The 25,931-nt window shown below is 42.6% G+C and overlaps 3 protein-coding genes across 4 annotated transcripts in view; 1 reads left to right on the top strand and 2 right to left on the bottom strand.

The window, feature by feature from the left end:
* Nucleotides 1-5,369, bottom strand: part of cckbrb (cholecystokinin B receptor b) — a 34,667-nt gene extending 29,298 nt beyond the window's left edge. The window contains exon 1 of the mRNA XM_079518767.1: nt 5,201-5,369. The gene's annotated coding sequence lies outside the window, so the exon portion shown is untranslated. The remainder of the gene's footprint in view (nt 1-5,200) is intronic.
* Nucleotides 1,377-14,954, top strand: pdzk1 (PDZ domain containing 1; the record flags this gene model as incomplete). Of its 2 annotated transcripts, none has more annotated exons than XM_079518757.1 (7): nt 1,377-1,583; nt 6,726-6,945; nt 8,325-8,657; nt 9,192-9,388; nt 10,396-10,644; nt 11,255-11,719; nt 14,183-14,954. In XM_079518757.1, 7 exons carry the CDS (start codon nt 1,377-1,379, stop codon nt 14,234-14,236), a joined length of 1,725 nt encoding a protein of 574 aa, XP_079374883.1. In that variant the 3' UTR covers nt 14,237-14,954. The 2 variants fall into 2 exon arrangements, with proteins under 2 accessions (XP_079374883.1, XP_079374884.1); XM_079518758.1 differs by lacking the exon at nt 1,377-1,583 and adding an exon at nt 5,499-5,652.
* Nucleotides 14,955-15,048: 94 nt separating this feature from the next.
* Nucleotides 15,049-25,494, bottom strand: LOC306935650 (Golgi pH regulator). The gene is made up of 14 exons (XM_079518761.1): nt 25,202-25,494; nt 23,864-23,923; nt 23,260-23,363; nt 23,045-23,151; nt 22,507-22,608; nt 22,242-22,362; nt 21,170-21,250; nt 20,534-20,643; nt 19,680-19,768; nt 19,459-19,551; nt 18,848-18,943; nt 17,893-17,982; nt 16,318-16,383; nt 15,049-15,941 (listed from the first exon to the last, which is right to left on the bottom strand). The coding sequence occupies exons 1-14, from the start codon at nt 25,241-25,243 to the stop codon at nt 15,735-15,737; spliced, it is 1,368 nt and encodes a 455-aa protein (XP_079374887.1). The 5' UTR covers nt 25,244-25,494; the 3' UTR covers nt 15,049-15,734.
* Between the last annotated feature and the right edge of the window lie 437 nt (nt 25,495-25,931).

The raw sequence follows: 25,931 nt of genomic DNA, 5'->3' as shown, positions 1-25,931 counted from the left end.
AATGATTGTACTTAAAAACATTTTAGGCAGGACCTTGTTCCACTTTTATTCCTGATTCCTTAACAAACCGATGGAGATTTGATTAAATCCTAATCCAACAGACACATTTGGAATTGTGTTAGGATATTGTTTTCATATTCACACTCGCCTGGAATACTTTTTTTGACAACACTCTAATATAATAATTATATTCCTGTTGTTTACAGTAGTCAAAGTTCAAACTTTCTTGTTAAATGAGTCCTTGGCACCTTCATAATGTGTCTGTTGTTAACTATTAACAACAGAGTGCTGGCAGAAGGAATACACTTTTTATGCAGTGATCAGCACATCTGTGGATTCCTGGGGATTGCGGTTGCAAACTTTAACCATCTCTGATGATTATCTTTGTACAATATCGTAGTTTTATTGCGCAATGCCTACAACAGACCTCTTTTGGCATTCCTCCGGACAACAGAGATATATAACTTTAAACTGATATTTGAGTTCACCTGGAACGCTTCATGATGGTTATTTAGATTGTGTATTTTGATTATTGACAGTAGTATAGGCCATATCCACAGCAGATAAGAGGGTTATTTCTGCGCTCTATAAAAAGAAAATAATTGCTTGAGGTGAGGACTTGCCAAGAAAGGACTTTGGAAGATAGAGAAACTGGATGACACGTGGGTGTGTGTGCCGGTGTGCGTTAAAGATCTACCCTCTCCGGCAAGGGCCGTGGCTCAGCGGTCCAGGCACCTTGGCTTGGTAATCCAGTCTGGCAGTGTGCCGCGGGTTCGACTCCCGATCTCGACGGCCTTTACTTCATGTCTGTCTTCCCCCCCCCCCCCCCATCTCTCTCCCCCATTTCCTGTCAGCCTACTGTCTGTCCCTCCATAAAAAAATCACACCCGTGTGAACTGAGTGGTGTAAGGTCTTATATAGACTGATCAGCTGTGGTCTGACGTAATGAAATCACACCCGTGTGAACTGGGTGACCATAGCAACCATGCTCATTTTTGAGTGGTGTAAACCACTCCTACAACTGGCTTTTTGTGCAGAAAAAATGAGCATGGTTGCTATGTTCACCCTGTTGTAATGACGTAATGAAATCACACCCGGGTGAACAGGGTGAACATAGCAACCATGCTCATTTTTTCTGCACAAACAAAGCCAGGTAATGAAATCACACCTGGGTGTGATTTCATTACGTCAGACATGATTTCATTACGTCAGACAGACCTTACACCACTCAGTTCACACGGGTGTGATTTTTTTGGTACGGACAGACACGTAAACTAACAAAGCCAGTTGTAGGAGTGGTTTACACCACTCAAAAATATAAAATAAAGGCGAAAGCCACAAAAAAACGATCTACCCTCTCCCCTGTGCTATAGGACATGGCTGGATATTATCCAAGGGTGATCGCCATTACCAAGAGGCCGGGTCAGACCTTTGGCTTCTTCCTGCGGGTGGAGCGTGGAGAGGACGGCCATCTGATCCGGTGCCTGGAGATGGGAGGTCCTGCCGAGCTGGCTGGCCTGAAGGACGGGGACCGCATCATCAGAGTGAATGGAGCCTATGTGGACGGAGTCGCCCATTCAAAGGTAAACAAGGAGGAGTAGGACGGGGGAGCAGTGTCGTTTTCGTCGACTGATACTATGACGAGAAATGTTCGTCGACTACCTTTTTTTCCACTGGCGAAAACTGGAAACTACATGAAAATGCTATAAAACTAAGACTAAATATATTGACAATTTGGTCAACAAATACAAACTAGACTAAATATTATGAAGGGACTATAGTGGACAAGAGATCCAGTATAAATAAAAGACAAGTCATTTTACAATTGGTTTTGTGCTGAAAATAGCAGATCTACAAGCTCACAACGTGTCGCAGCACGACCCGTTGTAGATCTGCTATTTTCAGCAAGTGTAAAATCAGTCATTAGGACTAAATCAACTGTAGATTCAACTGATATTTAGTCGACTAAAACTAGAATAACACTAAACCATTCCAGGTGACTAAAATCTGACTAAAACTAAATGAAGTTTCATTCCAAAGACTGACTAAACTAAAACTTGCTGCCAAAAACAACACTGGACGGGAGTAGGACGATATAGCAGAAAAATCCTGATGTCTGATTGACAGCAGTTACTGACAGCAGTTACTGTACCATCTTATAGGCACAGTTAATGATTTCTTAATTCCTTTCCTATTCTTCAAAAACATGCAGTGTAAATAGAAAGAAATATTCAGCAAACAACTTAATAGAATGCGTCTCTGATTTCACATGTTGGATCTCTCTAAACTTCTTTCAACTACTACGTCTGTCCGTCACCCCACGCCTCCATATATGGTCATGCCTCGTGACATCACGTGACATCGTCAGGGGACATCCCTGCTGTCATCAATATTAAGCCCATATATGGCAATGACCATGGAGATCCCTGATGTCATCAATATATTGGCCAGCAACTCTACATCTGACCTCAAACCCTTAGATCTCCATATATGGAGCTGACCAGTTCTGACATTCCATTATGTTGATCCTTCTCCATCCATCCTTCCTCTTCGATGTCTCCCTTTTGACTGATACCTGTCCATTTAAACTCTAGACGGGCCCGCCCCAAAGTTATTAGTGCAGCCGCGCCCGGCAGCCGGCGAAAACTAGAGTTCTCAACAGGCCCGAAAATTAAGGCCCAGCCCTACCTGGGCCCTCATCAAACCCTGTACACTCAAGACACTGCCCTCACTGCCACCCTTAGATCTCCATGTATGGAGCATTGGAGCTGACCTGTTCTGACATTCCATGTGTTGCTCTGACCTCATCAAACCCTGTACACTCAAGACACGCTCCATATATGGCCAGTACAGAATTCAGATCCATATGTTGATCTGACCGCCAGCGATCTCCCAGCAGTCTGCCGTCACCCAGGCGGATGCGTGCACGCGACCTCACCGCTTCTTGCCCTCAGGGCGTCTTACTAGTTAATTTCCAGTAAGACCCCGTTTGGTGTTTTAAGCATTATGTTATACTTTTGCTATTGAAAAATAGCAGATCTACAAGCTCATAGCGCGGCACCGAGTGCCGCGCTATGAGCTTGTAGGTCTGCTATTTTTGAAAAACCCGTGAAAATGTGGCGCAAATATTTGAATATATATTCTTTCAGAGCGAACGTTTTTAACTCAAATCTTAGCTTCTGGGGTGTCCCTGGAACAACCTATTTTCAGATGGTGGTCGGTGGCCAAATACATATCATTTTTGGGGTCCTTGACATGAAATAGTTTGAGAACCACTGACATAGAACCATGGTCACGTTTTAGAAAACATTTGTAGAATCGAACTTAGGCCTAAATGGGTTAATATAGTTACTAGGCTGATGCCCTGCCCGTTGGGAATCGACGCCCATTGGGAACAATGGGCCTCATGCGCCAATAAGTTCCTAACTTTTCCTCTTACATTTCTTCCTAAGTGAATTCCTAAGAGAAGTCCAGTCAGATTCATGAAACGTTCTTAAGTAGGCAGAATTGTTCGTAAGCATGTTCTTATGATGATGAATCCAAATCCTCGTAACTTGAAGGGGTGTGCCAGTTCATTCAAATAATCATAGGTAGACGCCCCACATATCCTAATTAACATCCTAATTACCATAGGGAACCGCCCCACCAATCCCATATAAGGCATTGGGAATTCACTTTTCTACCTGTGTTCACCCAGGTGGGTGTGGTTTTGCATGACTCCATGGCCTTGCCTGCAGTCACACCTGTGTGTGATTGCAGCACACAGAAATCACAGGACCTCACACATAGAAATAAAGTTGAGTGAAGTCAAGAATACCTAAACTAAAGTCTAAATATGGTGGAACACCAGACTCCAATAATACTGTGGAGGTACTGAAGTGAACAGAATTTCAATATTTCAATATTTTCAATAATCATGAATGTATTTCATTATTTATCTCACAATAGTCAACTTGGGGGGGGGGGGGGGGGGGGGGGGGTGATGGTGGGTGCATGGGGTGGGGGTTATGTGGTGGGTATGGTGCGTTGGGTTGGGTTGTGAACTCTAAACCAGTGGTTCTCAAACATTTTCATGTCAAGGACCCCCAAATTGACATGCATTCTGCAGACCCCCATATGAAAATAGGGAAATGTTTTGAAGATTTATCAAAATGTTTCGAAAATAGCCGATCTACAAGCTCAAAATGGGCAGTAATGGGACGCGTTTGTGAGCTTGTAGATTGGCTATTTTCAAAGTATAAAATGGGATTAAAGTGGTAAATGTTCCATATTTTGCTGTGGACTGCCTGGAACTTCCTCAAGGACCCCTTGAGGTCCTCAGACCAAACTTTGAGCATCATGCAGATGGCGCTGTTTTTCCTTTATGTTTTCAGATTGCACTTAAGAACGAAAAAGGCACCCTAAGAGTGCTCCACAGTGTGCGTAGATTCTGTTCTTACCTACGAACAAATCACAGCTAAGAAAAGATTGAGGGATCCCAAAACCTTCTTAAAAACTTCCTAAGTGGGTCTAAGAACAAATTTCCTCTTAAGAACTTCTTAAGAACGGTTGGCGCATGAGGCCCAGTGCCCATATCAATGACATCAGGGAACTCCAGACTGTCAGACAGATACAGAGATCTTCATATATGGACAATAATGAGACGCAGACAGACACACGCAGACAGACAGAGGTTCTGGACAAACGCTGGTCCAACTGAACCCGCACTTGGCACAAGACACCAGTCGATCGGTCAGACGGTTCTCGAGAACAACAGTTAGATACAAATATATGCAATGTGTACACTTGTGTACAGCACGCATGCAGAGATTTGGTAATTTATACTATACTCAGGACCTGGCTAAGATATATGCACTTCATTTAGCGGAGAATATCTCAACTGTTCTTGGCTAATATGACCGCTGCGAACAATTTAGGAACTGTGACAAATTCTCTATCTGGGGCAAAATACCCGGAAATGACCACACCCTTTTTTAAATGACCACACCCTTTTACACATGGCTCTATCTTCTAAACTGTTTGTGCGACAGATTTCCTGAGGTGCTCAAAATGTTCAGAATACTCAATAGACCATATGCACACGGCGGTCGTCTTTCCACAAGTTAATGGCAGGGTGGAAACTAGCAGCAATTGACCGCTCATACGGTACATGCAAACAGACAAAGTCCTATCTAATTGTATTAAATTACGTCAAACTCACCAACATTGCAGCTGTACGAAAAGCTTGAATGATCCTCTTACTATCTGCAAAGTGTTTGTTTCATAAAAATCCACCGTAGACATGTTATGAGCTACTTTATGTCAAGAAATTGGTCAAGGTGATGTTATGTCAAGAAATATGTCAAGGTGATGTTATGTCAAGAAATATGTCAAGGTGATGTTTGTCTGTTGGAGTTTGGAAGCACTCACTTTCAGTAACGCAACATCCTGCTGCCTCCTGCATTATGTGCAAATTCAAAACAGGTGGTACGCAGGGCCGTTGAGTGATTATCCAACGAGCGCTTCCAAACTCCAACACTTCAATCACAATCACCTGCCAGGAATTTCTTGACATAAAGTAGCTCATAACATGTCTACCGTGGATTGTTATGAAACAAACACTTTGCAGATATAAAGAGGATAATTAAAGCTTTTTGTACAGCTGCAATGTTGGTGAGTTTGACATAATTTAATACAATTAGATAGGACTTTGTCTGTTTGGATGTATGGGCGGTCAATTGTGAAAATTGTGGCTATAGTTTCCACCCTGCCATTAACTTATGGAAAGATGACCGCCGTGTGCATATGGTATATTGAGTATTCAAACATTAGTATTCTGAACATTTTGAGCTCTCAGAACTTCTGTAGCTCCAACGGTTTAGATTAGAAGATAGAGGCTTGTTTTATGTGGTGGTTATTTTAAAAAGGGCGTGGTCATTTTGGGGTAATTCACCCCGGATAGAGAATTTCTCACAGTTCCTAAATTGTTCGCGGGGGTCAAATTAGCCAGAACAACATATTATCCGCTAAATGAAGTGCATACATATCTTAGCCTAGCCGCAATTTGCAACTCTAGATTTGTTTTATAATGGGATGAATCTAGAGTTGCAATACCCTCCATTTTGCCATCCAATTTGCGTTTGCGATCTGCTTGTCTTAAACAACGTTAAACTCACCAACATTGCAGCTGTAGTCCAAGCTTGAATTATCCTCTTTCAATCTGCCGAGCTTGTTTTTCATGAAAATCCCCCGTAGACATGTTATGAGCTACTTTCTGTCAAGACATCCTCTGCAAGTGATTCTTTTTCTAAGTGTTGCAGTTTGGAAGCACTCGTTTTCTTTAACGGCTCGTGCTGCTCGAAACCGGTGGTACACAGGGCCGTTCAGTGACTTACGATGAGTGCTTCCAAACTCCAGCACTTAGAAAAAGTTAGTTAATAGTTCTGCTATTTTTGAAAAATCGTGAAAATGTGGCGCAAATCTTTGAATATATATTTCAGAGCGAACGTTTTTAACTGACGACATTTGCTTCTGGGAGGTCCCTGGAACAACATATTTTGAGATGGGTGTCGGTGGTCCAATAGAGATAATTCTGGGGGTCCTTGACATGAAAAAGGCTGAGCACCACCACTGACATAGAAACAGGTTTTTCAGAAAAGAAAATAGGATTTAGAAGCCTTTTTTTTTAATCGACCTCAGTCCAAAATGTGTTTCTAACATGCTACCTGTGTGTTGCCCCGGGGCAGGTGGTAGACATGGTAAGAGACGCTGGTCCATCGGTCACCTTCCACGTTCTGGACGCAGCCACCTATAAGAAAGCCATCACAGAGAAAGTGGACCTGTCTGAACCAGCCAGACCACTAGTCAACGGAGGAGTCGTCGTCGTCGGACCGGCACCGAAACCCAAACTCTGTTACCTGGTCAAGACTGTCCCAAGCTATGGATTTTCTCTGCGCTCACTCACAGGTGAGTGATGTTAAATTTAACGACCATACCGGGTATAAGTACATGTCATTGTCTATTCATATCTGTTATATCATACATACATTAAACAAAGACAATTTTATGGCCATTAATGGCTTTATTTTTACCTTTGTCGTTTGTTTATATTTTCTCAAGTCATTCAAACATTAACTGAATAATTGAGCCAATTTGGCTAAACATCATTGCACTGTTAATACATTTTGATACATTTCTCCATGGACTATTTTCAGCTAGACTTTCCAAATCAATCTCTGCTATAATTTTCTGTTTTGCTGATTTACAATTAGATGGCTATTGTTGCAACATCTTTGCAGAATGTGCAGGCATCATGACATGAGGATGCTAGGATCAAATGCATTCAATTGCAATTATCACATGACTTTGACAGAAAATAGCCAGGCAAAGTAACTATGTACTGCAGTAGAATTGTCAATATGCCTACTTTTACTTTTACTTCTACTCCACTACATCTCAGAGGAAAATTCCATGATGTGAAAACTTCAGTTACTAGTTATTTTGTAGATTTGAATCATTACAAAACATTAACAACTTCAGCCCTATTTAAACTTTGGCTATTTTGAAAATTGCCGATCTACAAGCTCACAACGCTTCGACGTGTTGCAAGGTTGTAGATCTGCTATTTTCAATGGATTGTCATACATAAAATGGGACATTCTGCATAATTACTAGTCGTTTTAATTGAGGTACTTAAGTAAAAGAGGCACAAGTGCCTCTCGTCTCATTATTCAAGCATGTTGATTCATTAATTGGCTATTGTTCAGAGGTCAAGAGATATTGCCTCAGCTAGTCAGCTTCAATCCACATAAAGGACAACTTTTTCAACCAAGGTTCAAGTTTTAGGTTGTTATTAGACAAAGTATAAGGCGAGTGTTCTTTTTTTTTTCATTTGCTGCTTTCTTTTGTTTTAGCGATTTTAGCTATTTTTGACAGGGGGGCGGGGGCATTCGAACATGGGGCTAAATATGTCAAATTTGACAGCGATTTCTGTATTAATATTTACTATAGTCCTACTAGACCCCATGAAATTACATCTGGCCACAAAAGATCACAGGATCCTAGGGTGATGCCATACTGTGTGTGTCGTAGGCTCATTATGTCAGTTTGTCACATTCAATAGATCCCGTGATATTTTGTGGCCAGATATAATTTCTTGGGGTCTAGTAGGACTGTAGTAAATGAATAGACTGTGACAAAAATAGCTAAAATCGCTAAAACGAAAGAAAGCAGCAAATGGAAAAACAATTAACACTCATCTTTTACTTTCTCTAATAACAACCTAAAACATGAACCTTGGTGGGAAAAAAAACTAAAGTTGTCCTTTTTTTAATGTCATGCTGTAGGACAGCAGGGCATGTTCATGACACAGGTGGCCCCGGGCGGCGTGGCCGAGAAGGCGGGGGTCAAAGACGACGACCGTCTCCTGGAGGTCAACGGAGAGAACATCGAGGGCGCCACGCACGACAACATAGTGGACATGCTCAAAGCGGCGGGCGGCAGCGTCATGCTCCTATTGGCCGACGAGGAGACGGACAAGTACTACAAGAACACGCGTGTCAAGATCGTGGCGAGGATGGCTACGGTCAAGCACCTCCCACACACGCCACGCGTCGCCGACTTGACCAAAGGCTCCGATGGCTACGGCTTCTACCTCCGGGTGGAGCCAAACAAGACAGGCATGTCCATCACCTACCTACACATAATGATATTGATTATAGCGACATTATTTTTGTATCATTTACAGAGTCATCATCTGTGTCCTAACAGCAGTGTTGATTTCGTCGACTAAAACTAAGACGAAAAAAATGTTCGTCGACTACCTTTTTTTTTTCACTGAGGAAAACTAAATGGAAACTAAATGAAAACTAAGCTATGATGACTAAAACTAAGACTAAATATAGTGACAATTTCGTCACTATTTCGACTAGTGGTCATTTTACACTTGGTTGCGTCACTTGGTTGCGTCATTACGACGGCATCAAGGCCCGCCAAAATACATTTCAGTCAACTAAATCAACTGTAGATTTAGTCGACTAAAATCTTATAATATTTAGTCGACTAAAACTAGACTACACTAAAACATTCCAGGTGACTAAAATGTGACTAAAACTAAATGAACTATTCAGATGAGACTTGATGACTAAAACTAGAATCAAAATTTGCTGCCAAAAACAACAATGCCTGACAGTGTAACAATTGCCACCACACAGGCCACTTCATCAAAGACCTGGACAGGGGGAGCCCGGCAGAGAAGGCGCATCTGGAGGAGATGGACAGGCTGGTGGCTGTGAATGGACAAGAGGTGGACACCTGCAGCCATGAGCAGGTGGTGGACAGGATCAGACAGAGTGGTGACAAATGCTGCCTCCTGGTGGTGGACTCGGACACTGACAATATGTACAAAATGGTAAGACAACTGTAGATGTCAGCCCTAGTGCAAATATACGAGGCCCGGTTCTTCCTACAGGCTGACGAAGCAACGGCTTCGAGCGCCACTCTGTCCCAACTCTGTCTGCACCGTGTCCCCCCAGTGCCCCCCCCCCCAGTGCCTCCCCAGTGCCCCCCCAGTGCCTCCCCAGTGCCTCCCCAGTGTCTCCCCAGTGCCAGTGTCCCGCCAGTGCCTCCACAGAGCCTCCCCAGTGTCCCCACAGTGCCTCCCCAATGGACCCCCAGTGCCTCCACAGTGTCCCCACTGTCCCCCCAGTGCCTCCACAGTGTCTCCTCAATTTTTGGGACAGAGTAAAAAAAACAAAAACAAAAAAAAACGTTTTTTATTTTTTGAGGGGGGGGGGGGGGGGGGGGGGGGCGCCGTGAAAAATCCTGCTTGGGGCGCCAGATTGCTCAGGACCGGCCCTGAATATACCTGTAGTCGGGGGATATTAATAAAATCTGGGAATACATTTCTTACCAAGAATTTTCTTCACCAATGTGTTTATAAAGCCACTTGCCCAAATATGCCCAAATCATGTGCGTGATTTGGGCAAAACTAAAGGTGGTTGCACACTGGACGTGTTTCTCGGAAACCGATGGAGAAACGCCGCTAGAAATCCGAAAAACACGATCGGTGTGTGGGGACCTGGATGATTCTGAATGGATTCAGAATAATGAAAACACACTAGTTTGACACGTCACATGCTACGTAAAGCATAATGAAATAATAATGGTTGTATGGTATCCCAACTTTCAGCAGCTGTCAAATTCCCCTAGGGTGGTTGAATAGATTAGAAACCAATGTGGGATATAGTAGACACCTATACAAATGCATTGGTGAAGAATATTCTTGGTAAGAAATGTATTCCCAGATTTGACATTATACTGATAATATTCCCTGTGTTTTTTTTTCTTTCTTTTTATTACCAGGGATTACTAGGCTTTCTAGGTAACATTGTGTTGCCCCTTCTTCTTTCTTCACAGGGTGGAGTCTCTCCCATGCTCTTTTGGGAGGAGAAGGACCTTCCACCCAGTTACCCAGAGGCGGTCAGCTTGCCCGTTGTGGTCAGACCGTCCGCGCCCGTGAAGGAGAAGGACCAGGAGGACACGCCTGTGACGACGGCAAAGGACCAGGATCTCAAGCCCAAGCTGTGCACGATGGAGAGGCCTTCAGCCGGCTACGGATTCCACCTCAACGGCCTCCAGGGAGTGTCTGGCCAGTACATCAAGGAGGTACGATTGAAAACCTGGACACCCCCTTTTGGTGTTTTAAGCATTACGTTATACTTTAGCTATTGAAAAATAGCAGATCTACATGCTCATACGAGCTTGTAGATCTGCTATTTTTTTTTAAATCGTGAAAATGTTGCACAAATCTTAGAATATATTCTTTCACAGCGAACATTTTTAACTCAAATCTTTGCTTCATGGGAGGTGCCTGGAACAACATATTTTCAGATGGGGGTTGACGGCCAATTTCATATAGTTTTTTTGGGGTCCTTGACATGAAAAACTTTGAGAAGCACTGACATGCAACATAGGTCATGATATACATAGAAGACATTTTGTAGAATCTGGACCTTTTTAAATGGGGTCAATTTGCAGCTGAAATACCATTTACCAAGCCCGCTTCTGCTGGGAGGCATACTTTGGTTAGACATAACATTGGTTAGACATGGCATTGGTCCGACTGGATTAAGGTTGGTGAGGGGTGCGTTAATAGGGGTTGGGAGAGGGTTAGGTTTAGGTGTGCTTGCCCCATGGGAGGTTAGGGTGAGGGTTTGAGATATTGGACCAATATCTAACCAAAAGCATGCACCCGCTTCTGCTTCCTATGGCCCAGGTGGTGAGTGGCGGCGCAGCGGACAGGGCGGGCATGGAGGAGGACGACATCGTGGTGGAGGTGAACGGCGTGAACGTGGAGGAGAGCTCCCACGAGGAGGTGGTGCAGCTGATCCGCCGGAACAGCGGCCTTCTGGAGATGCTGGTGGCCACGAAGAGCGTCTACGACCAGCTCAAAGCCGCCGGCGTGGCCATCACGCCGGCGCTGCTCCTCGCCGCCGCCGCCGGCGGTCACACGTCCTCGGCGCAGGTCCACGTGCCGCCGCCGGCAGCCGCCACCGCCTTGGAGAAGCCGGCGAAGGACACCTTTGAGGAGATTGACGCCACCTTTGAGAAGGCGGTGCGGGGGGAGGAGGAAGTGAGGCCAGAGAGCCCTGCAGTGAGGCCAGAGAGCCCTGCAGTGAGGCCAGAGAGCCCTGCAGTGAGGCCAGAGAGCCCTGCACCCGAGCCGGCGGCACGTGAGAGGGTGAGTGACGGGGACGTAGCTGACCATTTGGTTATTTGTGCTGCCCCCCCCCCCCCCCGACAAGTGCGCTGCATTTCCTCATCCAGATCGGCTATTTTCGCCATTTGCGTCGGAGCCGCGGAGACATTTGGGGGTGCATACTTAGTTTAGACTAGTCATTGGTTGGACATGGGTTAAGGTTAGGTTTAGGTGTGCTGCCCCGTGGGAGGTTAGGTTTAGGGTGAGGGTTTGAGTTGGTTGTAGTTGTAGGACTAATGGCTGGTCTAACCAATGACTAGTCTAAACCAAAAACTGTCTAAACTAAGTACTGCACCCGAAATGTGTTATTATGAGGGTCGGCTTGGCACTTTTTGCCTCGACGTGTTGCCCTACTCGCAGTGCGTATTGCGCGTATACGTAGCGACAGCACTGGTGAGTGAGCTTTTTCTGGAGTCGCTATAGGGAGATCCATGGCTGTCACTGGCAGCAGGGCATCCTGGCTGTCACTGGCAGCAGGGCATCCTGGCTGTCACTGGCAGCAGGGCATCCTGGCTGTCACTGGCAGCAGGGCATCCTGGCTGTCACTGGCAGCAGGGCATCCTGGCTGTCACTGGCAGCAGGGCATCCTGGCTGTCACTGGCAGCAGGGCATCCTGGCTGTCACTGGCAGCAGGGCAACCTGGCTGTCACTGGCAGCAGGGCATCCTGGCTGTCACTGGCAGCAGGGCATCCTGGCTGTCACTGGCAGCAGGGCAACATGGCTGTCACTGGCAGCAGGGCATCCTGGCTGTCACTGGCAGCAGGGCATCCTGGCTGTCACTGGCAGCAGGGCATCCTGGCTGTCACTGGCAGCAGGGCATCCTGGCTGTCACTGGCAGCAGGGCATCCTGGCTGTCACTGGCAGCAGGGCATCCTGGCTGTCACTGGCAGCAGGGCATCCTGGCTGTCACTGGCAGCAGGGCATCCTGGCTGTCACTGGCAGCAGGGCATCCTGGCTGTCACTGGCAGCAGGGCATCCTGGCTGTCACTGGCAGCAGGGCATCCTGGCTGTCACTGGCAGCAGGGCATCCTGGCTGTCACTGGCAGCAGGGCATCCTGGCTGTCCCGAAGGGCATAGATCAGTGTTTTTTTTCAACCAGTGTTGTTTTCGTCGACTACAAACTAAGACGAAAACTATTCGTCGACTACTTTTTTTCACTGACAAACTAAATGGAAACTAAATAAACTATGCTATGATGACTAAGACTAAATATCTGACAATTTCGTCAACAAATAAAAACTAGACTAAAATGTTAGGAAGGGACTAAGAGATCCAGTATAAGTCATTTAAGCCAACGGACCACCATTTGATGAGAATGTATAAGCCTCTCAGACTCAAAACTATAAAGAATATTTTGTTGTTGCTGTTGGATAAAATTGTGTCCCACAATTCTACGCTGTATTTTTTGTGGTATGATTAGGAGAGATAAGACAATATTGTTGATCAAAATTAACTAATGCAGATGTTTAACAATCATTTAATAACTTTTGAGAGCGTAAAAGGAAAACCAAATGGACCCGCACATTTTACGCTCTCAAAAGTTATTAAATAAGGGTCCATTTGGTTACCAACTCTCCATCATTTAGCTGGGGACCACCTGGAATCCCCCTCAAGGACCACATGTTGAGAAGCACTGGCCTAGATGAATGCCATACAGTACTTTTAATGGCTTGGGAGTTGGGAACATTCATTTTCTCACTACCTTATAATCTCTGTATTTTGTGGTGTCTGCTACTTAACCACTTAAACCCTATGCACACTAGGGCTTTCACTTCTAGTGATCTTTACTACTTGACTAGTTACCTGGTTTACTAGTTGACTAGTTAACTAGGCCTACCTATTATGTAAAAATAATATTGTACATTTAAAAACTGTACATTGGTGACTATAACTAATCTAGCTGATGTTGAGGCCTACAAAAACGGGGGAAAAAAGGAAAAAAATAGTTTTTTCCCCATGTTTTTTCCCCATGAAATGAAATGATTACTATATTTACCCAGGGTATCTGGGCTAAGCTCAAGAACTTGTTTCCAGCCAGGCCCTGCTCATAGAACACATTTCATCGTAGTGGTTCAATGCCTTGTTCAAGGGCACTTCAGCGGTGGTAATTTTAACGTGTCGGACCGCTGATTCGACCTGGCGACCTTCCGGTATCAAGACCGATCCGCTATCCGTTCGGCCACCGCTGCTAGTACCAACAAGGTCGACTAGTGGATTTACTAGTCGACTAGTTGCTTAAAGCCCTAATGCACACTTCTGGGCATCTGCTATTTTCACCAAATGTTTGCCAAATATTCTATTCTAATGTTCACTGAACATTTGTCTATTTAGGCCTATTATGACATAACCAGAATAGAAACACTAGGGTTCATGTTGGTTATGCGAGTATCACCAAATAACAATGTTGGCTTTGTATCAAGAATTAATGTATTTTTTCTTTCTCAGACCCCATCTGTGTCATCAGCTTCATCTCAAGAAAGTGATGATGAGAGACTCTGACCTGCCCAACCATGACAACAAGCGCATTCCTGGCCCAGTCCTATAGGCTACGTTCAGACTCTCCATGTGGAAACGGATTGTTGTAAATCAAATTTGAACCACATTCCTAAGGTGGTTTAAAAGGTGATCCCATTCCAAATCTGATTTGTTTTAATGTGTCTGTCTCTGTCTGGACACTTTGGCAACTGAAGTCTCGATGTTTTGGGCTCGCCAAAAACAGCCGATCTGCTGTATATAAGCTCATAACGCGTTGCGAGCTTGTAGTTTGGCTATTTTTGACACTGTTATGCGACTGTAAATTAAGGATTGACTCACACCTGTTCACAGTAACAAATAGCACGAATCCGATATATAATATCAATGTGGACAGTTAAGTCCTTAAAAAGATTAGATATGAAAAACCAACAGTTAGCATCTGTATGAAACAGCAGTGTGTAAACATGTCTTACCATTGATTTCCTTGCCCTACCTGTCTGTCTTTACCACCCCGCTATTCATTGCCTTTGCGATTCTTTCTCACACTGAAGAAATTCCCAAGATTAAATAAATATACTAAAGAGGTTAAGCTAGCAGTAACAGCACAGTCAATAAACCTACTGCTGTCTGTCATGGATGATATTTGCGCTAATCACAAATTGCTGCCATTTTGTAATGCTTATATAACGTTTTAAACTTTGTTATTTCTATCTGTGAAATAAAATAGTATATTGTCAAATTCTTCCACCTAAAATGTTTGGTTTATATTACAGGTAGTCTGTTCCCAGTGGGGAATTGCATTCCAATAGAAAAACATTGCACACAAAACACAAATGAATGTCAACAGCCACAACTGATTTTAATCCAAAATCCGTCTCTTTGGTGTAAAAACAGTAGATACGCACAAACACTTAACCACCAGGCGCTAGATGGAAGCTACTGTCAAACTGTTTACATGTACTGGTGGATCGCAACAACAAACAATAGTGCCTGGGTTTCAGACATTGACTGATAAGGACATAGTGTGCCAGTGCACTCAATTTGTTCCTCATCCCTTAATATGGGCCGAGCTGGCCAGCTGGAGGCAAGCTGGGCTTGAGCTGTGAACAGCTCTATTGTCCAACTGAGAGCACGATTGATTTTGGTCAAAAGAGTAACAATATACAGTATGGGCACACTCACACACTGTTACCGGCACAGAGATTTCAAGCATTTGCATTTTGAAAAGTTAAAATTAAATCCAAAACGAACAACATCAACATTGTTTCGTCAATATTCTCACCTAAACCCAACCAGTATCCAAAGTATCCAACATTCCCATTTGTTCCCATTTATAAGCAATCCTTATCCAACAGTCAGCCCTTCCTGATTCAGGAAGTATACCAGGCCAAGCCACAGACGAACCACAGAATGAGTTCTTAATTATATAAAAAAAAAATGAAAGAAAAGGGAGCGAGTTCTTTGACTTCCCCTGAATTTCAGGTTAAAAGTCACCTCCCCAAGTAGGAGGTTGTGTTGATCATCAGAGGGCCATGTGCTTCTCTGGTGCCTGCTTGTGAGCCAGATAGAGGAAGAGGATGCTGGACAGGGCACTGACCAGGAAGATGACGTCGAACCAACGGTGGTAGAAGTTGAACTGCAGCTCCCCCAGCACCTCCGTGATGATGGAGCGGTACTCCAGAGGCATGCTCATGCGCATCAACAACACTGACGACACAAAATACATCCCCTGCGAGACGGGAAAAAGGGAAGGGCGGCGAGTGGAGAGACAGCGACAAAGAGAGAGAGTTAGAACTTTGCTATACAGTATGTGACCTATAACAGTGAGGCTATACTTGTGGGCCGCAAGAGTAATCCAAGTGGGATCCCACATAATTAAGATTACACTAACACTAAGATTTTAATCATAATATAACATTAATACAATAAAATGAACACACACACTTGAAAAATGTGTTTTCATAGTGATGCAAATAAAAAATAATTTAAAGTATACTGTGTTGGTTCCACTGATCCTAGCCGCATCAATTGATTGATCATTAAAATAAATATGCTCTGCATGCAGGCACCCCTTTAAAAAAAATAAAGCATCCTTGCGTACTCACCATGATCTGAGCGAGGACGAGCACTATGACGTTGGAGGATTTGCTGCTGGATATAGCGTAGAAGAACTGGAAACGTGAAGACATAAAGGAAAGAGCTAAGCAGAATGTATGATGAACAGTGATACTGTATGTAAAGTTTAAACACCATAAAGAATATACTCAGTATACTGTACAGTAACAAGGATTTGCTACACCAAAAAAGTTGCATCACAGTCCCGGAAGAGAATTCCCCATAGAATTTTCCCCAAAACATTTCAAAAATATTTATTTAAAGACATTTATTATTTGATTGGCCCAAAACGTTGTGTTTATCGTCATGATTTGTCACTACAACAGTTGGCTTTGTCCAAGGAAATGGTCTTTAACACATTTTGGGCGGGAACCCCTTTTGGTGTTAGCATTATGTTATGCTTTAGCTATTGAAAAATAGCAGATCTACAAGCTCATAGCGCGCCACCGAGTGGCGCGTTACGAGCTTGTAGGTCTGCTATTTTTGAAAAATCGAAGAACGACTGACATAGAAACAGCTTTTTCAGAAAACTGTCAGGATGTAGAAGACATTTTTAGAATCTGATCGCAGGTCAAAATGGGTTAAATAAATACTTTTTGAAACGTCTATGGGAAATAATCAATGGGGAATTCTCTTCCGGGCCTGTCGTCGTCATGAAAGGGGGTGCTGACTGCGACGCTCTCTAGTCTATACTTTGTCGCGACATACCAAAGCCTACACGGGTTGTGCAGTCGACGCGCTGTGATTGCCCAGTCGCTGTGATTGACCACCCCATTCGACTGGTATCATCCATCTTATGGGCCCAGTATGTCCCGTTTATCATCCATCTTATGGGCCCAGTATGGCCATACTGGCATACTCACTGTCTCAGTATGTCATTATCAGCGATTGTCATTATCACTAATGTCCTGACGGAGGCGCGGCGTGTCTGGTGGCCTTGAGCTACGTGAGGCACCGCCGAGCGAGGCGCTAGCCGAGCGAGTCGCCGTGCCGAGCGTTGCGAAGGCCACCAGACCCGACTCAGCGCCGTCCGAGTTACGTCCCGATAGGCAGAGAATAGTATATATTAGTAGCCCCTAGTTTCCATGCACCGACAATAGTTGGAAATGACACGTCCACCAGGGGAAAACCTTGACCAGGCTATGGTGAGTATGCCAGTATGACCATACTGGGCCCATAAGATGGATGATAAACGGGACATACTGGGCCCATGAGATGGTATGATAACGGTCGAATCGGCTGGATTGACAGCCTAACCTTAACCTCAGTAAAACTATACCTAACCCTAACCTCAAGAAAACTATACCTAAGCCTAACCTTAACCTCAGTAAACCTAACTTGCCCAGGCGCGTGGTTATAAACACAACCCGTGTAGGAATTAGTATGTAGCTACTGTCTCATGACAAATGGCCAGCACAATCTACATCTGCATCACACCGCAACGCATTGTGAGCTCCAGGATCTGCTATTTTTGCTATGTTTTGACATAATATATTTTTTAAAAGTTACGTTTTTGAAAACGTGCCAAAAAGTAGTGACAGTGATGACCCGTGCGTATCGTATACCTTAGTGAGGGTGATGAGCAGACCTCGTATAGACGTGACGATGATAATTCCTACTAGGATGAAGGAGATGTGCTGAGACCAGAACTTCACCTTTAGGGGAGAAGAATGAAGAGGAGAGAGAAGAGCAGAGAAGAGGGAATATATGAATGTTAAAGAACATCATGTGTAACGTTACGTTTATTTATTTGACATAGACATCGCAATCACATTGGACGAACCAGATGCGTTGTTTAAAGTGTATATATAGCACAAGTGCTAGTTTTCAACACTTGTCCACAGGAGGCTTTTCTGACTAATATAGAATAACACTAGTCTAAAACCCAATCAAGTACATCAAAATGGTATATATAATATATAAATTAGTAATTCCTGGTGGATCTCTTCGGTGACACGGGGGGGGGGTTCTCGTATCTGACTTTTGTTTTGTGAATCTATTAATGTTAATGTAATGAGTATTACGAATCATGTTCTGGGATAGGCATTTAAAAGCTTTTAGCTTCTGCCTACTCCTTTTGATCATCTTCATGTTTTGTTTTGTTTTTTGTAACAGCTTCCATTCATTGTCTTTAAATATTGTATCTGAAACTGAAGGATGATCAAATAAACTAAACTAAAACTAGCTGTACCAGAGCAACTACGCGAGCACAGACGTACAGTACATGTCAGCAATCTGCTCTGAACAAATCCAGGCAGCCCCAACATTGCATTCATCTTTATTTATCTGCTTAAAATGCCATCTTAGTAATGTAATTATTCAATTTCAGCAAAGGAGACACATGATTCTTTGAACTAGTCCCACTATGCAGGATAACGTGTTTTCTGTTACAGCGTGACAGATCAAGTTAGTGCTTGCAGAACCTGAATTTAATATGGGCTGGCATTTAACGACTATCCCCACAGAACATTCTGAATTGTGTGTGTGCGTGTGTGCGTGCGTGCGAGAGAGATAACTTACATCAAAATCGATACCTAGCCAGTTCACTGTAATCTCAATACCCCTCGTCACCGGATCAGTCTTTCCAACTCGGTCAAACACAATGTTTATTGTGGCCTAGTTTGGAGAAACAATAACAAGTCTCAATAAAGGCTGAAAGTCTACAGTGTCCAACATGTTTAACCCAGTTAGACCTGAGGACGATTCTACGAATGCCTTCAAAATCCTGACAGTTTTCTGAAAAACCCATGTTTCTATATGTCAGTCGTTCTCAAACATTTTCATGTCAAGGACCCCCAAAAATATATGTAATTGCCCCCCCCCCCAGAAGCAAAGATATGAGTTAAAAACATTCGCTCTGAAAGAATATATATTCAAGGATTTGTGCCACATTTTCATGATTTTTCCTACAAGCTATTTTTCAATAGCTAAAGTACAACATAATGCTTAAAACACCAAAATGGGTTCCCGCCCAGAATGGTTTAAACTGCAAACTGCCATGCACTTAAATCCCACTTGATAAACCACAGACACAAAGTGCTTACGCTGAGTGTTACAAATGAATCCATTATGTGTGCGTGTGTGTGACAGAAATGACAGTTATAACACATGAATGCAAAGCTCTCTCTCACCATGAAGATTTTCCACACACAGTAGATGGAAAAGAAATAGCCGAGGAAGTTAAAGTATTTCCCCTGGAATGTCGTGGAGTACTCGATACGCTCCTAAAAAAGGAGAGATAGAATGAAGTGAATTAGTTATACAGACACCAAGGCAAGAGTCCACTGTTAATGTAAAGAGCATCTGCTAAATGCCAAGAGTGTGTGTGTGTGTGTGTGTGTGTGTGTGTGACCTTGGTGGCCTGCAGGTCCACAGTCTCCAGGAAGAGTTGTCGGCTCAGCTCCTCCAGAGCGTCAACTTCCTGCTGAATCAATGTCAGGTCTGGAAGGATGGAGTTAAGGAACCTTAAGATGTACCGATCCAATAGTTGAGGGGGCGCCAGCCCCTCCTATACAGTATACAGCTTTTTGTCCTAACTCGTGTCACATTTACCATTGACAATGACCGGGAATTTACCTCATATGTGTCTGAGCAAATCGGCTTTCTGTGTGGATGTACTCATTATACAAACAAGAGAAAAAACGCCCCAGTGGGTAAGAGTCATTATGCTCACATCTTTGTACAGACACATATACAATACGTGCACGTGCATCGGGTATTACATTAACAGTTTGACTGCATAACCCATGTTCCACGCTATTTAATCCATATTCTTGCCCTGCATAATATGCTAAACCCGCTATTTGTTTTGTGTTTAATCCACCGTTTTTTAATAATTCAAAAGAAATAGCAGATTTGTCGCGGACCTGGTGACGAGGCCGTCGCGTTATGATGACGGAACCGGAAATCGACCCGTGCACTGGGCTGCAAAGGCTTCTGGGAAAATGAGTTCAATGCAGTCCTCACTGCTCATTGCCCCCAATCAAGACTGTGGATTATTTTTCAACTCGACAACAAGCCATGGGACTAGATTCAGGGGGATTTTCATTTTCATTTCAAAGGCGTAAATACCTGTATGCTCCAAAGGTAATTAAACAATCCCGGCAGCCTCGGTATATGTCATATATTAATATAAAAGCCCTAAAAGTGTTAAAACCCTAACCATTAGTTGTCACTCTTCATAGTCATGATTTGTGTGAAGGATACCCGCACTGCCTGGTGGTGAGGAGGTGACACTCTTGATCATGCCCCAGAATCCCGTCTGTTTGTTCTGGTCTTCCCCGCGCTGGTACATCTGCCTCCGGGTCATGGCAATTCTACACAAAACCAACATGACTCATATAACACATGGTACAGTAGGTAATGAGTGACACAACAACCACACCAAGGGGCCATATTCACAAATCATCTTAAAGGCTAAAATTTAGCTCACAACTGATCAAGTTAGGAGTAAACAGGTGTGCCTGTTCTAAACTTTAAGAGCTCTATATTGTAGGTCACTAAGACAATAAAACAATTGGTGTCCGAGTGCCCATGAGTACTGTACTGTACTGTACTGTACTGTACTGTACTGTACTGTACTGTACTGTACTGTACTGTACTGTACTGTACTGAAGGTTAGCCCCTTGGGTGCAAAGCTCTCTTAATAAATGCACTTAATATTTTAATGATAATTAATAATTATATATAAATATGATCTGTGATGTGTGCAAATAAATGTATGTTATTTTATTTTTGTAAAAATACATTTAAAGACCTACTCCACCCCCAACATGTAAAGGAAAAGAAAGGATAACAATAAATTCAACAAATGAAGGGAAAGAGATCTAATGATTTCCTCACCGTTTCTTCTTACTAACAATCATATCCATAGTTTGAAGTAGCCGCCTTTCTAGAGCAAGGATGTCACTGTCGGTCACATTTCTGCAGAAATGACAATGTACAGTAGCAAACATAAGTATAAACATAAGTATATAGGGTCATTGGGCAGTATGCAAAGGGACAAGTCACATTAGTATATTTCTCCTTGTGTGTCTTTCTTGACACATGTTGTCATGCTTGTTAGGATACATGTACTCATACATACTATTCATTGATGATAGACTGCACATACAATTTACTCATACATATTAATTGTTGACTAGACTAGGCTAAGACTAGGCTGTACACATGTATGACTTAATTAATTATTGACAGACCATGTATTGTACTGTATATACTCATTGTTGATAGACTATATATTCCACGGGTGATAAACTGTACATATGTTCCATTCATATATTCATTGTTGACAGAAAACCCTTCAATCATATATCCACTGTTGATAAGACTGCACATATAAAGAATATTTACTGATAACATTATAGACATACAGTCATTCAGAGACCATTGCAGATATTTGATGCCAGAACCTAACCTGCTATGATTGATTGATTGAAGTATTTATTAACAGTTTGCAGAATTACAGTACATTTCAAGCACAACTCAATACAAAAAAACTGTTAACTGTGAGTGGCCGACCAATAAAGCACTGACTAGACTATGACACCTAAATGTCCCTGTGAGATGAATACATGTTATCAGAGCTGATCTTATCTGCTGATGCATATAACTTACAGCTTAACAGACAGTGTGGTAAAACATTACAGACAGTGTGGTCCCATTTAATAGTGTGGTGCAACTGCAAGTACGGTTCTTAACCCATTAAAACCGGGAAAGCATCCGTTTAACCACTTTAACCATTATTTTATACTTTGGCTCTTCACAAATGGCAGATATACAAGGTCACTTCGTGGCGCTTGTTTAGAAGACATTTTTTTGAACCAGCCTCAGGTCAGGCAGTGTGGTGCGAGACTGCGAGTAGCCGAGTACAGTTTTTAACGTGTGAGACAGATGGCCAGTATTTGCAGCTCACCTGAGGAAGTAGGACATGTATGTGTAAGGACAGTTGACGGCACCAAAGCCAGACAGCAGAGCCATGAGTGTGACCCCTATGACTCCAACACGACTGATGAGCTGCTCAATGGACAGGATGCCTGGGAAACAGAGAAAGTATCGAAGGGTGACAAGAAGCATGACATAAATACCTAATTTGTTACAATTTATGGCACTCTAGAATTAACTATAGTGGCGAATGGGAATGGCGGAGTGTGTCCACTACCGGGGGTAGCCAGGCTTACCATGTTTTGGACTGAGGATAGGAAATGGGTCTCCCAACTTCCAGAAGAAGTACATGAAGGTAAACCACACCACACAGGCGAAAAGCAACTTTTGTCTCTGCACTGCACAGAAACAAAACACAGAAATTAATTGATTCATTGATAGTTTTGATAAGCTTATCAATCGATTAAGCGGTTAGTTGATAAGCAGCGTTTATTTTCTTATCTGATTATCTTAATTTCCCTCAATGTCTAACATACAAATCTACACTTTGCTGATATACAGAAAGAATACAAAAGGCATATTATATTCCTTAATCAAGAAATAGTTATTTGACCATTTGTGATACAGGGCCAGGCAATGGCTATCTTTGTATGAGAAATTGAATTAAATTAAATCTTGTCTGTCACATCACATGCAAAAGCAGAGACGTTTCGATTAATTTGATTAGTTATTAACTGTTAAGTTTAATTGACTCATTTCTTAACGGCGATTAATCGATTAACTATTAACATCCCTAGTTTGTTCTTTACAAGAGAATACATGAGATGCACTCACACAGACGTATGTTGCTGACCACAAAGTAGCCAATGTAGAAAGGCACCACAAAGATGAGCACTAGCAGTATCACGTACAGGTTGAACTTCCAATGGAAGTACCTGGAGCTGCAGAAGAAGAGATATGAACCGAGTATTAAGAATAAGAAGGGCTACAATGATATTTTGTATCACGTAAACAATAAGAAATAATGTTTTTTGACTGACTGTACATACCTACTGCTTAAGGCACCCAGAATCTCAAAGATGATGAGTTCAAACATGGTGCACGAGAATGCAAAGGTGACAGAGAAAACCACCTGAACAACATACTGACGCACCTGTCGACAAACATGGACATACTTTATCACCAGCAAGTTAGGACAGACTATTCATTATTATAACCACTGCCACTATAGACTAATGCTGGGCAATTAACCAAAAGTATATAAAAACTGATATTTAGAACCAATAATAATTATTATTATTGGTTGTTATAATAATAACAACCAACAATATTGAATAATCAGACAAGAATTGTCTATATTACCTTTCTTTTTTTCTAAATTGTTATCCCACGATTTTGTAACCCATTTTTTCAGCCAGTGTCAATTATCTAATGTATTCCTGGGCTCTACACTACTCTGTCTGCCAACCTGGGGAGAGCAACACACTGACTGACTGACTGATCAACTAAATCGATTTGTCTGATTAACCACTTAACCCTGTACATAATTGCACGTTATTGTACAATGGTGGCGTAACAAAAATTGTTTCATGGAGGAAAATCAGGTGGAAATAAATAGCATGAGTGGATTAATGACAGCAAAGCCTACAGTACCTCGTAGTCTTTGAACAGCTGTCTCATAAAGAACAACCAGCCAAATCCAAAGAACAGGACCTGAGTGAGTATAGTTGAACAGAATGGGGAGTAGGGAAAGTTAGTAAGAATGTCATATTGTGTATTATATGGTTTATGCTATGGCAGTGGTTCCCAAACCTTTTCATGTCAAGGACCCCCAAATTGACACTAATTAGCCCGCGGACCCCCATTTGAAAACATATGCCAGGGACCCCCATGAGAGAAGAATTTTACGGCTCTAGCTGTGATTCTCAACCTGTTTAATTTCAAGGAACCCGAGTTTGACATGCATTAGGCTACGGACCCCCCATTTAATGGCATTTCTATCTCTGGGACCCCAATTTATATTGTAAAATCAATGTTAATTTAACTCTGAGAGTGTACACTCTCTGTGTTACAGACCCATAATGGTCCATTTGGTTCCAAACTATCATTTAACTGGGGACCCCCTGGAACTCCCTCAGGTACCCCTGGGGGTCCCTGGACCCCACTTTGGGAACCACTGGTTTATGGACCACACAGACTGCCATTACAACATGCTATTTTGTGCAATGTTAGGAGGATTAGGAGAGAAAATATCACATCTGAGTATGAATGTGCTAAAAGGCAATGCCAATAACCATGAAAATGGAGGACCCTGATTAAACTAAAGTGCTTTTTCTGGTTTAATCTGCGTAGCAGTTTTTGTATCGACTTGTGCTTTCGTTTTAAATGTACATTCTACATTACTGTGAATAACATTTTCAATCAATCAGTCAATTATAAACCACCTAACCACATAACTTCAAGTTAGACAATTGATTGATTGATGAATTTATTAAACAGATTGGAGAATTACAGTACATTTCAAGCACAACTCAATACAAAACTGTTAACTGTGGACACCATAAAGCATTACACTTGTTTACAATAGGGCCCACCATGTTCAATTCATCAGAACAATTATACTCTTCTATATAGCCAAAAACAGGAAATCATCATAAAGGTAAAAAGGAAAAAAAACATATACAGTGAGGGGGAAAGAGGGGTGGGTGGGGACTGGGGGATTCAGGTTTTACGGGGGGCAGTTTCGAATTGCAGGCGTCCGTATAGGTGCCCTTTGAGAGCAGTTTTGAAGGAGTCAAGGGATTCACATGTCTTAATGACTGTTGGTAGGGCGTTCCACATTTTTGGTAGCATAGGAGCGAAATTAATGTAGTCCCTTATTGTTTGTGCCGAGTCTGGGTTGCACACAAGACAGCATTTATAACATCTCCCTGCTTCACTTTGTTTATTGCAATTTGCAAACGTTAACTTTAGACATGCACTTCTTCTTACCTGCGAGGTGAACATGATCACTGAATCCACAAGAAACGACATGTTAGCCTCCCTGCTGTAATCTGTCGCTATATCTAAATGCTAAACTCCAATCCAATGGTTATGTCTGCTCATGCTGACTTGTGATATATTCATTAAGCTTCAGACTAAACCACCACCGGCATTATAAGATAGTTAGTTTAGTTTATATAACTGAAGAAGTGCATTTTATGTGCATTCGTTGATCTGCTGTCACAACGGCTGTCACCAGCGTTTGCATTTCACTCTCTACGTCATCAAAATGAGCCGGTGAAGTCCAGTTCCGTCGCAGGCATTACACGTAACACAGAGGACAAAATAGCAAATCAACGAAACGACACAAATGAATGAGATATTTTATATTTTAAGATATTTTTTAGATAATTTATTTTTAATAAGTGTGGATGTATTTGTGCTAGATGGGATATGTGGCATCATGCAGTTAGTTGTTGTAATTACAATAATGGCCCACAGAGGGCGGCAATGGTACAGCTGAGAGGACCAATGAACGAACAATCCGGCAAAAAAAAGTTTTTACATCCTCCTATAATTCCATTTTATGTTGTTGTTGTTGTTGTTCTCGTTCCTCTTTTCTTTGTTTTCCTACGTATTAATCCGACTCCATTTTAACTCCATCTTGATCTGTAAATCAATTATTATAGTTTCTTTGACTTTGACATAAAGAATGGCATGCCCTTTACGCAGTTTACAG

The sequence above is a fragment of the Electrona antarctica genome (genome assembly GCF_951216825.1).
Source record: "Electrona antarctica genome assembly, chromosome: 13".
NCBI lineage: Eukaryota > Metazoa > Chordata > Actinopteri > Myctophiformes > Myctophidae > Electrona > Electrona antarctica.
The sequence above is the reverse complement of the archived record's forward strand: the minus strand, read 5'-3'. Positions and strand labels throughout refer to the sequence as shown.

Bases quoted from the DNA above. Each gene is read 5' to 3' on its own strand.
- LOC306935650 (XM_079518761.1), bottom strand. From the start codon at position 25,243: ATGTCGTTTCTTGTGGATTCAGTGATCATGTTCACCTCGCAG. The intron at 23,364-23,863 runs GTACTGTAGGCT...GTTTGTCGACAG, and splicing joins AGCTGTTCAAAGACTACGAG to GTGCGTCAGTATGTTGTTCA. The intron at 18,944-19,458 runs GTGAGAGAGAGC...TCTCCAAACTAG, and splicing joins GTGTGTGGAAAATCTTCATG to GCCACAATAAACATTGTGTT.